The following is a 14,190-nucleotide window of genomic DNA, read 5'->3' as shown; positions in this document are numbered from 1 at the left end:
TGGCCGGGGGTGCGACCTATACTCCGGAGCGACTTATATGTAAAAATTATTAACACATTAACCAAAATACTCCAGCCACTTGACATCTCCGTGAACGGGAGCTTTAAGGCAGTCTTGCATAACCTGCGGGAGCAGTGGATGATGGATGGAGAGCACAGCTTCACGGCAACTGGGAGAATGCGCCACCCAACTTTCCTGTAAGTCATTGGATGGATCAACAAAGCATGGGCTTCAGTGACAACCGAAACCATCCTGTTGGGATTCAGAAAGGCCGGAGTAATTGGAACTGCAACTGACGACGAGTCAGAAGAGGAAGCGGCGCTTCGTCTACGTATGGAGTGTGCGGAGTTGTTTAGAAGCGACACCGAGGATGAAGCATGTTCTTTACGCTATGGTTATCTGAATAACTGTTAATGTTACGTTAACATACCAGACACGTACTCAGTTCGTTGTGCGTCATGTAGCTGAATGTGTTACATTAGCATAACGTAGGCGTAACTGTGTTCGCCCTGTTCTTTAATCCATTATTATTTTAAATTGCCTTTCAAGATGGAATGTCTGCTCTGGGTCTCGGATTCTATCAAATTAATCCCCCATGTGACTTATAGTCCAGTGCGACTTATATGTTTATTTGACATTTGGGACATGTAGCTTTGACTCAGAAGTGCCTTTTTATTTATTTATTACCTTTTGGGAAGAAAAAATATCAAAATATGTATTGTATATCGCCATTCAGCTAGAAAATATAAATTTTTGTTCCATATCACCCAGCCCTAGTTATTAATTTGTCCAGTGATAATCCAACTTCTCCCTCCACTCATTCTACTCAGTGTAACATGACCACATGTGACTCCCCTCACATGACTGTTTGTGTTGCACCTGACAGAGACCTTCCATCATTTAAACGTGATGGAACTGACAAATATTCAGTCCAGGATTGGACTGATATGACTAAGATTTACCTACAATTACCATTACAAGAACAAGCAGAGGAAGTCACAAGTCATTTCCTGGGCAAGGCCAGAGACGTTGTTAAGATTGCCATACATGGAGACCCTGACCTTAATGTCACTCAGGGGCCTAACCTGATACATGACATTCTTCTGCGCTATTTCAGTGACGCATCCTCATACCTTCCCCTAACAGACTTTTCTGCTACACTACCCAAGTGCAAAGAGAACCCAGTCAACTACTAGATAAGGCTGAACAAGGCAGGTGACCAAGTGCTGGAGGGTCTGCTTAGACAAGGAAGTTAGGCAAGTGATTTAAATAATGAAGTTGTTATCATGTTTGTCAAGCATTGTCCAGACCTGTCAACTTTTAAGTGGAAGACCATTCATGAGTGGACATTATGTGACATCAAGCTTAGAATCTATAACTATCAGGGAGAATTGCGGGGCAGCCTGTGACCTACCAATGCACAAGGTTCACACTGCCTCAGTGGTCCCAGAACATTCCAGTCTACTTTCAATGGACTCAACTATGACTGAACAATGCCACCTCATAATTAGTCTCTCTCCCTATCCTGGTGTTTCACTCTGGCCACTGCATTCACCCAAATCTCCCTCTACTGACTCAGTTCAAGTTACACCTACGCATGCACATGTATAGTTGACATATTCCAGGAGGTGATAGAGAGAGTGCCGCAGGAAGTGGTGGTCCTTCTCACGCTTGCCAAAGACATCCTAGAGAGTCTATTCGCCTGCTGAACAACCTGTCATATTACTGCCCAGCTGTGTCATATCAGTAGCACCACCTGCAGCTGACCTTGAGTGTGTCAAAGAAAAACTTAACTCGATGGGGCAACATTTAATTCATGAAGTGTCAAATGAGTATTAAGGGAAGGATGGCAAACCTTGTGTTACAATACCAGGATGTCTTCTCACGCCACCATCTGGACTATGGTGAGGGTTTTGTACACCAGATACACCTTTCAGACAACACACCCTTGCTTTGCCACCAAGCTAGTATCAGAAGTTACGGCAAGTGTTGAATGAGATGGAGGAAAAAGAGATTATTGGGAAATCGGCTACTGAATACAAATCACCCCTAGTGCTAGTTTGGAATGAATGGCGATCTATGCATTTGCACTGATTTTCATTGGCTATACAAAAGGACCCTGAAAGATGCTCATCTGCTTCTCCATCAAGTGGACTGTCTGGTGGAACTTGGAGGCAACTGTTTTTTCAGCTTCTATAACATGGTGCTTGATGAGGAGAATGAGAAGTACTCAGTGTTTACCACTCCTATGGGCCTTTACAAGTACAATCGCCTGCAGCAAGGCCTCAGTAAGAATCGCAGTAGCTTTATGTGGATGGTGACCAGCATTTTTGGGGATCAGAACGCACTCAGTATGCTGTGCTACTTGGATGACCTCTTGGTTTTTGCACCAGATGCAGCCACTACATTAGAGTGCCTAAGAAGTGATTTTACCTGGGAAGGTCTGTCAGGTTCCTGGACCATGTGTTAAATGAGAATGGTTTCTCCACAGACCCTAGCAAGGTGGAGGGCGTCATTAACACGTCCTGTTTCAACCTTATGGAGCGTGATGGTGTGACACCTTCCCAAAGGCACCTGAGATCATTCTTGGGAATGGTAAATTACTATCAACACTTTGTGCCACAATATTCTGTAGTGGCCAGGCTGTTGTTCAATCTCCTGAAGGGTGAGAAGCAAAAAGGAAGGAACAATAAGTCCAAACTTCAATACAGTAAACTGTCTACCACTGACTGGACGATTACACGTTTGAGCCTTCAAAAACCTGAAAGCCTGACGCATGCTGTAATCCTTGCCCACCCTGATTTCTCATGGCCCTTTGTGCTTTCTAGCAATGCATCTCTGGATGGAATAGTCACAGTTTTGTCCCAAGTTAAGGAGGGTGAGTCATGTGCCAGACCCATAGCCTTTTCCAGCAAGTCGCTGACTCAATCCCAGAAAAACTAGCTGGCACACTGACTTGAGTTTTTGGTGTTGAAATGAACTATATGTGACAAGTTCAGTCATTGGCTGAAGGGCCACAAGTTTTCAGTCTGGACAGACAACAACCCGTTAACTCACATATTGACCAAGCTGAAGCTCAACTGTTGCGAGTGGCTAAACTTGTCAGCTTTGAACCAGACTTTGAACTATTGAGTGGATCACACAGTTAACCAAACCGGACTCAACACATGCGGATGCATCTGACATGATCAGTGTTACTTCAGTTCCCCAAGAAACTGCCAACGCATCCCCAGACAGAATCCCTGGGCCCTGTGAGTCTGATTCTGTGACTGGTTCCATCTCTGACTCCAAGCTCTGGCTTCGGCATAACTCAGACTACTGTTACCCTACCAACTCTTGGCCAGTCACTCACTGTGTGACCCGCTCAACCTGTTAGTCAATCTCAAGTGTGTTCTAGATTTGGTCATTTGGTTAAGCCTGGGGCCCTAGGGCAGAGGGCTGGCATCTAGAGGGGATGGTTTCCTGTTGCCTCTGGTTCTCTGGGGCTCTTGCCCCTCACCTGGAGGAGGTCTGTTTGGGGCCTTCCTCTCCTTTCTGCTGGGGTGGACATGCGGTTGTCACTGGAATATGTGGCCATGGGTCTTCAATGCTCTTGGTGGGCTGCGGGTGGCCCAGTCTCTTGGGTCTTTCTCCATCTGCCTCTGGTTTCTGCTGGGCATGGCTGCGGCTTTCCGCCCTCATTTGTAAGTAGATTTCATGACAGAGACACAGACATTCACGCTCTTACTCATGCAAACAGCACAACAGAATTGTTTCTCACACTGATGTGTGTTGATAAGAAAATGATGTATTTGTATCTTTCTGATTACTTTGGTGGGCTGATATGAGTTTTAAGGATGTTTTTGTTCAGCTTATGAAGCAGGGATGATAGGGCCATCACACTTGGTCATGGTGTCATTCAACTGAATGCTTCCTTTGCCTGGATTCTGTAAGGGGAGCTATTGGATCAATTGCCACTTTTATTGAATTTAGGTATTTTTGCTTGGTAACGAAATAAGTGATTTAAAGTTGAGACAAATCAAACAAAGTATGCACGTCCGGTTTTCTAAATCCTTCAACAAGAACTTCCTGTTTCATGGCAAACTGGTAGGCCACTAGGGTGCACCGTCAAAGGAAAACTTACAAATTTCACACTGAAGCATCATCAAGGTTGGATGTTGGCAAAAAAACTGCCTGAAAATGACACCTTAAATTTAAAATGGCTGACTTCCTGTTGGGTTTCAAGTATGGCTCAAAGAGACTTTTTTGCATGTCTCAGGATGTTACATGAGCTTGCAAAATTTCAGATACACAAATGAAATGAAGCCCTGGGGCCTTTTTTTTTTTTTTTTTTAATATTCTAGGTAGCACTGTGGAGCCATTTTGCTATATTCAATGATCTTTGCTGTCAAACCTTAAAGCCTTCATCATGAAAGAGGTGTACACCAAATTTCATGACTTCTTGGGCTTTCCAAGCTCCTCAACAGCCCCGTCCTGTTTTATGGTTAAACTAAAATTCACAATTAGAATTCCAGTTTAGCCATGATAGAGTGAAGATGTGTTCTTCAGTGGCTCCGATGGTTATTTTTGTTAAAAGTTTCGACAATCATCAAAGTGAGACAAATCAATTGCAATTCGACTCCAGGAAATTGTTAAAAGTCTTGTCCTTGATTAAAAATGTCACCAAAAGAGGTAAACGCACAACTATGGTTGGCTGAAACTGAGGGCCTCGGTGGAGCCTCAAGGGAAAATGCAGGCGCTAGCCCGCACACTGGGGCCATCAATGAGGAATACACTGGGGGTAACCAACAAGTGCTCGCTGCAATTGCTTCTCTCGATGCCAAACTGACTGAAATGAAAGCGGACATTTGTGATACACTGCGAGGCGAAATTCCTGCTCTGAGGGCCGAAAATGACGCAACTATCTCCTCTCTCTGAAAAGGAGATAGAGAATCACAACGTTCAACTTAAAGACATGGAGGACTCAGCTATAAACACGTCAAATAGCATGGGGGAGTTACAGAATAAAGTTACACAACTTTCGGTCCAAGTTAAACAGCTGACTGAAAAATGTATAGACCTAGAAGGACGTTCAAAGAGGCAGAATATAAGGATAGCTGGAGTGCCAGAAGGTAAAGAAAATGGGCAACGCACGAGTGATTTTGTGGCGCGACTGTTACAAGACAGGGCCATTGTAAAACAAAAATGAAGCATAAGTCTTATTTCTGTTTTACAATGCCCTGAGGGGAACAACATACACACAAAAAAACAGAAAATAAAACATGAGGCCAAGGTATTAACCATAATCATAGTAATGCTTAGACATTCAAAAAAAAAAAAAAAAAGCAACAACAACAAACAAGGTGAATAGTTGATGGAAAGACAAACTAGATTAAAGACAAACAAAATCAAACCAAATACATACGTAAACACTATCCCAAAACCTCATCACCCTACCCCCTGAGTGCAGAATTAAACATCACCACCATAGGAGAGTAAAGGTTTCCAGATTTGGTCAACCTTATTCATATAGCCAGTAATGTCATATCTTATTTTCTCCAGGTGAGGTGTGTTTGTGAGCTCTGTAAGCCACATCTCAAACACAGGAATATCCTTGCCCTTTGTCCCAGAACTGCAGAATAAGTTTTTTTGCAATGATTAGTGCATATGATAATAGGCATTTTTGTGAGTGCCGTAGGCCTTGTATTTCTTTAGAAGTTTCAAAAATAATTATCACTGGACTTGGGCTTATTGTAACTTTTAGGACATTGGACAGAAATGTAAAAATGGCACACCAAAAACCTTGAAGTTTTGAGCACAGTGCAAAGCTATGCAGCAAAGTACCATGCTGTGTCAAACGCTTTTCACAAAGAGGAGAACAATCAGCATAAATTTTATGAATTTTCTGTCTCAAGTAGTGCAACCTGTTTTTGTCTTATATAGGTGAATGCTCTATTAATGTTACTGGATAATATTTGGTTAAGTTTATATTTTAATGCACATATCTTATTGTATTTATCTAAAGGTGTCCTTGCATTATCAGCTTCCAGGTTGTGTATCTGCTTTTCTAATTGATCTAGATTTGCTTTGCTCTTCTTGTTCTGTGAATCCTGAAATGATATTATGCACCCCCTAATATAGTCTTTATAAGTTTCCCACAGTACAGCTGGTGAAATTTCAGTTGCATCATTTATGGCAAAAAACAATGAGGTCTGAGAGTTTAAATAATGCTGAAAGTTTAACTTATTCAGCAGCTGTGGATCGAGCCTCCAACTTTTTTGCTTCCGAGCGAGGTCCCAAAGTGTAAAGGAGCAGGTGACTGGACAGTGATTAGAAATAATTATGTTATGGTAAGTAGGGCTGCATAAAACGATTATTTTAGTAATCGAGTATTCTATCGATTATTCCATCAATTAATCGAGTAATTGGATAAGAAATACTTTGTTTATTAACAGTTTATCTGCATATTTTAACTTCCGTACTGCAGTTTTTCGCTGTGTGAACAAACAGCGGTGAATAGAGCAGCTACAAAGTTCTCTTTTCTTCACCTTACCTCACTTGCTGATCAGGTGCTTGATGAAGGACCTCCAGCTGTTTCACAGATTTAATGGTGGTTACTAAAAGAAAAAGCTGCAGTTTTGGACGCTGGAAAAACGTTTCCTTTTGCACTACTTGAGCTCGCCATCTCTTTGCGCTTGTGCAGTTAAAATCACTGCCTGCTATGAGCAGTGCTGCCAAGTCCGCTTATTATAAGCGACTTTGGGCTTGTTTTTTTCTAAAGTCGCTTGGAAATCTCGTGAGTCGCGGGTTGCGGTTTTTTGGGCTTGTTTTTGAATGTGGAATTGCTTATTTGGGCTTGACTTTCTTTCCGAGTGAAACTCATTGATTATCTCTCGGCGCCCTATAATAAAGCAAAAGACGAGTGGTAGGTAGTTTGTCCCTTCCAAGCCCCCCGTTTCCTGTTTATTGCTCCTGCACAAGTTGACCGGGCGCACACCCAAACAAACACTCATAACAGCCCAGAGTGAGGAGGCAGCGCAAGAATGAGCTCCAGTAAGTGGTGAAAATATATTAAAAAATATAATAAAGTGTGGGAGAAAGAGAGCGCACTTACAGAATGGATCCGAGCTCAGATGGGAGACGGTGGCGCTAAAAGTGGGTGTGCACTATATGCAATGCATAGGGGCGCCGCACAAGAGGGCTGCACCAAAACGATGCGACGAAATTATTTCTCTAGTCGGCATTTTCTGTATTTAACAGCTGTGCATATGAAATGATCAGTAACAGGAACGGCGCTGATTAGACACCCCTTTGCTCCTTCACCCCCCCCCCCCCCCAAAAAAAAAAAATTGTGTCCGCATACCCCTCTGAAAGTAGGGCATTCTGCAGATTTTGCAAGTGTGAAATATGTGCTCACCATGCTGATTTAGTTCAACATGCTAATACAGAGAACCGCACACGCACAAAAACTGTGCACCCTTCTCTTCTATGAGGCTAAGAACCATGGGTTTCACTGCTCCAAAACACAACAAGACAAAACCAAAGAAGTGAGCTATACTACTATAGAGCTATACTGTTTAAAAGCGGCCTCAGGTTTACACAGTATTGTGGGTTGCCAGTTGGGCTTCTTTTGGGCTTGTTTTCATAGAGCTGGTTGCTTGTTTCTGTTGCGAGATCTGGCAACACTGGCTATGAGTGTGTGTGTGTGTGTGTGTGTGTGTGTGCGTGCATGATCCATACTCCAGTCCAGTAGGTGGCGGCAATGCAGTTCTATGTTGGTTTGCCAGCCACCAATAAACCCACAAAAAGACAACAGAGCACTAATGCTGCTAATGCTAGTGAGGAGCGCCACTTGCACCGAGATAGCTGAGCGCTGCAGAGTTTAAACGAAGCATCGACACAGTAAATTTGTGTCGATAATTTTTTTAGAATCGATTTAATCGAGTTAGTCGATGAATCATTGCAGCCCTAGTGGTAAGTAATGTTACGTACATAAGGCAGCATTCTCCCATCTGCCAAAAGGTAATTGATCCTGGAGTAAACGTGCGCTAGAGTGAAAAGGATACTCTCTACCAGCTGGGTTTAGGGTTCGCCATACATCACGGAGATTCATATTTTCCATATAGGTATATATGGAAAATATACCTATAAATATTCCTTTTTGTATAGTCATGGTTATGCTGATAGTATACATGCAATAAATCTTAATACATGTTTGTGTTCTAACCTGTATGTGTTGTATGGTCTTTTCAATGGCCTGGGTGAGTAGAAGAGTCACAGTGCAGCCGCCGAATCCTCCTCCTGTCATCCGGCTGCCAAACACGCCATCAACTTCCATGGCTGCAGACACCAGCTCATCTAGCTCCCTGCAGCTCACTTCATACAGATCTCTACCACAGGGACATCAAGTTAACACGCGCCTTAAAAGTCACCTAAATAGTAACACAGTTGCTATCAATACCTCAAAGAGTTGTGGCTCGCCACCATAAGCATGCCAAACTCTTTGTATGCTCCTCTTTTCAGGGCCTCAGCTGCTTGGACAGTTCTTTCTATCTCCTCAATTACATGGCAAGCTCTTCGATAGATAACATCATTCATCCTGCCTCTGGCCTCTGAAATGATAGAGGAAGAATAAATAAGGTTATCTTTAGCTGAATGGTTTGAAAAAAAATTAGTTCTAATACATATACAAGGCTTACATGGTCATCTAAACATATTGAAAAGCTATCTATAGATAAGTGGCTTCAAATTATGGTTGAAACTTCACCCCTGAAAAGGTCAGCACAAAGTATGCAGAACAGTTAGTTAAAAAGTGTACAGAATAGTTGATATAGAGATACTTGATAAATGTTGAAAAGCTAAAAATAATGGATCAGTGGCTGAAAGGCCCATGTAATTACAATACAATGTTAAATGTTAAAGAGCATCCAATTTACAATGCAAAATGGCATATTTGTATGTATGAAACCATGTCTCGTACTTTCATATGATCTTCAAGCATATAATGGCATTAAAACTTAAGTAATTCGACTTAAAAAAAATAACTAAATAAATCAGTGCCTTCCCCCTGACCCACACAGTCAGGCAATAATCAATACCTTAAGCATTTCCTCATGACTGAAGCATGATTTGATACTATTTCATCTTGCAAATTTCATTCAACTATGTTCTGTCTTACAATGGCACACAAGTCCATCAACTCAGAAAAGTTTACAGAGCCAAAGGGCTGGATCCGTGCAAAAATTTTAATGGCTTTAAAATCCCAATTTTTGTCAGTACTTTGCAGATGTATTTAACAGTAATTTCGACCAACGGTATATGATGAAGAAAAATAACCTGGACTCAGATAAGTGCCTTATAGCCTTGTTTGTGGCGACTGCAAGTTATGGTTTTCAAGACTATCAAAGACTTGACAATCCCCTATAAAACACAGTGAGAGAGAATGGATTATAGACCAAGAAAAAACATCCTCCACACCCTCCAAGTCTTTCATCGTAGCATCCCTCAGACTGTCCTTCCCCAGGATGGAGGCAGCCTCCTCACACTGCCTGCGTCTCATGGGATACTCACTACAACTCAGAGAGTGCCTTACATTGGAGTCAGTGATGAGAATGACCAGGCCTGGATCTCCTAGAGGGATATGGGTGGCGTCCAGGGACCTATAAAACAGTAAAGTGGATATAAATATGCAGAATTTTCGCTACTTCTAGACTTTTAAAAAAGATATGACATAGCAAAAGGCCTTTCTTATGTAACCAAAGACTATCTCTCACTGGATGTTTGTGTTACCTGCAGTCAATAAGCAATGCGTGGCCCTCCCTGCCGAGAACAGATACAAACTGATCCATAATGCCACAGGGTACACCAGCATGAGTGTGTTCAGCCTGCTGACAGGCTACTGCTTTGGATACCTGGTTTCCATCATCTATGAGAAAAAGAAAAGCAAAGAGTAGATCATACAGATCAAACACAATATCACTGTGAAATCAATGTGCATCAGCAGTCAGTATAAATATCGTAACAACTGTTGGAGTGTTAGAGCACTCTAATAGGTGATATTTTGTTTTGGTATGGAACCTGTTATTGCCAGGTCAACATCACTGTATCCTCTAAAACATAATGAATACCAACAACCCCAATCAAATGTCCTATATGGGACTGAAAACAAACACATATTGAAACAAGTGGCAGAGAGGGGATCAGAGCTCAGTGGAAAGACTGTATATGACTTCATTAAGTGAGTCTTCTCTATAATATTTTTATTGATTACTTAATTTTCCACATAATAAAGAAAAAACAAACAATAAAAAAAAAAAAAAAAACACCACCTCCCAACCTAACACACAACAGTGGGAGGACACAAAATAACAGGTGGTATATCAGAACATATACATAAAAAACATACAGAGTGCATATTATTTAAATCTCTCCATCAAACTAAGTACTGGTTGCCAAATATAATAAAACACACTTTCTCAGTTAGTCAAGGGAAGTCTGATTTTCTCCAGATGAAGCACATTTCCTAATTCTCTCAACCACATTTCAAAAGAAGGGGGTTTATCTGATTTCCAACAAAGCAATATCACCTTCCTGGCCACTAGTGTAGACCATGACATAACCTGTGCCTCTTTCTTGTCCCTCACCCCTCCTGGTTCAGTCACTCCAAACAATGCTGTAAGGGGGGTGCATGGGACCTCCCTACCAACTACCCCAGACAAAAATTCAAACAAGTGACGCCAAAAGGGCCCTAGTTTTGGACACTGAAAAAAAGATGAGCCAAAGTCCCCTGATCCTTACAACACTTGACACAGAGAGCAGAAACATGAGGAGAAAAGTGCAACCTATGCACCACCTTAAATTGAATTAAATTGTGCCTAGCATTGATAGAACTATGATATATATTTTCAATACATTTTTGCCAAACATTACTTGAAATTTCCACCCCCAATTCTTCTTGCCACTGCTCTCTATAAGTATGAGGGACTATTTGTATTTAATAAAACAATATAACAGTGAGAAACAGCACCTCTAGTGTATGGTTCAAGAGACACAAAACTATCAAGGACCGAGTGCTGAGGAATCACTTCACAATACGGGATCGAGGCTTTAATAAAATTTCGCAGATGTAAGAATCTAAAAAAATGTGAATTTGGAAGATTAAATTTCACTCTTAGCTGCTGAAATGATACTAAATGTACGTCTATATACATATCTTTGAGGGAGCAAATACCCTTACCTTGCCATGTCATAAATGTATTGTCCTCAAACCCCAGCCTAAAAGCGTGATTGCTACATATTGGGGCATCTAGGTACATTTTAGGGGCCTTAGCTATGCCTAAGATTTGATTCCAAACCTTTAAAGAGTTTTGAATTATTGGGTTTCTACTATAGAAAATACTCTTCACTTTTGTTGGACTATTAAGCAAGCCTGGAAGGCAAGTTTGCTTACAAGACAGATGTTCTATTGTTAACCATAAGGGCTGCCCCTGTAAGTCAACTCCTGGGGTGCATCTATGCCAGAATGAGAAAATGTTTAAGTTTGCAGCCAAATAATATCATCTAAAATTTGGAAGTCCCAGGCCACCACAAATTTTATGTTTGATTAAATGTTTTTTTGAAATTCTAGGAACCTTACCTGACCAAACAAAAAGAAGATACGATAGAGTCTAATTTTTTAAAATAGGACTGAGGGATGCACACCGGGATTGACTGAAAGATATATAAAAATCTGGACAACACAACCATTTTTATGGCATTAATTTGCCCAATCAGTGAAATAGGCAGTGTGGTCCAAAACTCAATATTTTTTTCAGTTGATTAACTTTCTTATCCCAGTTTTGCTTTAAGAGTTGTGATAATTTGCGTGTGACTACTATACCAAGACACTCAAATTTATCCAAAGCTAACCTGAATGGAGTTTTTCACAGGTAATCCATATCTACAGCCTCCGACAACGGCATAATTTCAGTTTTTGTCCAATTTATCTGATATCCTGAAAAAGTACCAAATTCCTTTATCAGCTGAAGTAAAGGTATAATTAAGGTCTTTGGTTTTGAAATAAACAAAACAACATCATCAGCATAAGCTGAAAATTTATGAGGAACCCCTTGATGTGTTATTGGTAATATATCAGAACTTAGACGTATACGAGCAGCCAAAGGTTCTAGAGCCAAGGCAAAAATAATGGGAGAAATAGGATCTCCTTGACGTGTATCTCTATATAACCGAAAAAGGTTTTGATATATTATTATTAGTCCTTACTGATGCTGTTGGTTCTTTGTACAAAATTCTAATCCAATTAATAAAAGACTCACCAAATCCAAATTTAGATAGCACCATGAACATATACGGCCACTCAACCTGATCAAAAGCCCTCTCTGCATCCATCCATCATTAAGTGAGTCTTAAGGCATTTGTGTTTTTATTACTACTTGAACGGCCTTCCTTTGACAGGTCTTTTGTTGACTAGTGACTTAAAACCTGCTGGGTAGCTTTATCTATAATACAGTGTTATATATTAATGGATTATTATTTTAAAATCTGCAAAACAAGAAGTAACTCAAGATTTTAAATAAATGGTATGGAGTACAGAGTATAATAATTGCCACCTAAATATGGTGGAATAGAAGAAGAGAGCAGCACAACATAGAAATACTTAAATTAAGTGCAAGTACACATTAAGTGCAGCAAACACACCACTTCTGAATATGCCTCTGTCAGGTTCACTCTGCCATGACCTCTAATCAGACTCTGACCTGGCTTGAGTTGCTGCAGAAAGGTGTAGAAGGCCACCTCAAGAGAGGCAGAGCTCGACAGCCCTCCACCCAGGGGAACACTAGTGGCTATCACCGCCCTGAAACCTGGGACAGGCGGAGCTGAAGCACATAAGACACAGAAACAGTAGACAGTAAACAGTAGCACAGAAAAATTCAGTGCTGCAAGATATATGTGAAAGATCCTGCTCGACATCTGCTCTCATTCGCTGTGAGAACAGCACTGAATAATTAAGAGAGCCTATATAATGTGTTTATAGTTATGAACATGCTCTTTTGTTTACCTCTGTAATGCTGTATAACACCCTTCACATAGTTGGCCCAGCGGGGTAACCCTGGAGACAGCGAGGAACCATCACTGGACAGGCATAAGTCCAATCTCTGAGGCTCATCAGCATCCGATGCTGCTGTTACCAAGGTAACATTTTGGCTGGATATTTCACTACCCACCACCACAGTCACTAGAGGAAGAGCCTGATAACAAATACACAACGAAGTACTTAGATTTTTCCTCTATGTGTCAAAGACTTTTTTTTTTTTTTTTTTTTGCTTTTTCTTAATTAAAAGCACACCAACGCATGTTTTTCTGCGTTAAATTCGACATGAAGGTGGTAATCTAAGTCTCAGTGTTTTAAACTGTTCACCAGATGAAATTTTCTTTCTACTGAGCGGTGGTGCATTGTTACCATTGGAAGCACGAATCCCTCGTTGTAGTCGGTGTGCTCTCCTATCAGGTTCACTCTCCCCGGAGCGCACACCGCCACCCGAGCAGCCTCCCCTCCGAACATCTGTCCGTACAGTTGCTGGGCCCCGGAAACCAGCTCGGACACACTCGGGAACGAACTCGCCATTAAGCAGAACTCTGTTAAATGGTTCTACACAAATGAAGAACAGTCAGTGACAACGAAGAGGCGAAACAGTGTGCTTAAGCAATCACAATCTGAGTGGGACTCATGTCTATAAAAGAGCAAGTAAAGCAGCAGAGTTCCTTTGACGTGTTGATTTCCTGGTTGTGCAGCCAAACGCATTGTTGTGATGTTCTGGTTGGTTTAAAAAATGTCACGTGATTTAGCAGCTGACCAGGGGCCTGTACTCATAATAGACATAAGTACATATGTCTATGCTTGTGCCTGTACTACTAAGCAGGAAGGTGCTTCGTGCTGTAGCCAAGATTAAGGTTAAATAAAACTATCCAGTTATGACGATTAACTTTAATCGCAGCCAAACCGATTTGCTCAGGAACAAATGAAACACTGACATAAGTGAATTATATATGTTTTTAACTTCCACTCAGTGGCGAAAGTCAGCGGGGTTTTTGAAAATAATGTGCCGCGACTCAGGCGTTCTCGCCGGATATGTCGTTCCCTTAGAGTTAGGGAAGAAGGTTTTATCTGCATTCTGACCAGTTTTGAGATATTAAATAACAGAAATTTATAAT

At 41.3% G+C, this 14,190-nt stretch overlaps 1 protein-coding gene across 1 annotated transcript in view; it reads right to left on the bottom strand.

The window, feature by feature from the left end:
• galk1 (galactokinase 1) overlaps positions 1-13,764 on the bottom strand; it is a 30,807-nt gene extending 17,043 nt beyond the window's left edge. Inside the window, exons 1-7 of the mRNA XM_030755764.1 lie at positions 13,439-13,764; positions 13,037-13,226; positions 12,735-12,854; positions 9,769-9,904; positions 9,457-9,638; positions 8,441-8,591; positions 8,207-8,369 (exon numbers count right to left, since the gene is read on the bottom strand). Coding sequence (XP_030611624.1) covers positions 8,207-8,369; positions 8,441-8,591; positions 9,457-9,638; positions 9,769-9,904; positions 12,735-12,854; positions 13,037-13,226; positions 13,439-13,603 — 1,107 coding nt within the window. The 5' untranslated portion in view covers positions 13,604-13,764. The remainder of the gene's footprint in view (positions 1-8,206; positions 8,370-8,440; positions 8,592-9,456; positions 9,639-9,768; positions 9,905-12,734; positions 12,855-13,036; positions 13,227-13,438) is intronic.
• Between the last annotated feature and the right edge of the window lie 426 nt (positions 13,765-14,190).

The sequence above is a fragment of the Archocentrus centrarchus genome, chromosome 19, assembly GCF_007364275.1.
Source record: "Archocentrus centrarchus isolate MPI-CPG fArcCen1 chromosome 19, fArcCen1, whole genome shotgun sequence".
Taxonomy (NCBI): Eukaryota; Metazoa; Chordata; class Actinopteri; order Cichliformes; family Cichlidae; genus Archocentrus; species Archocentrus centrarchus.
This window is presented reverse-complemented; position numbering and strand designations above follow the sequence as displayed.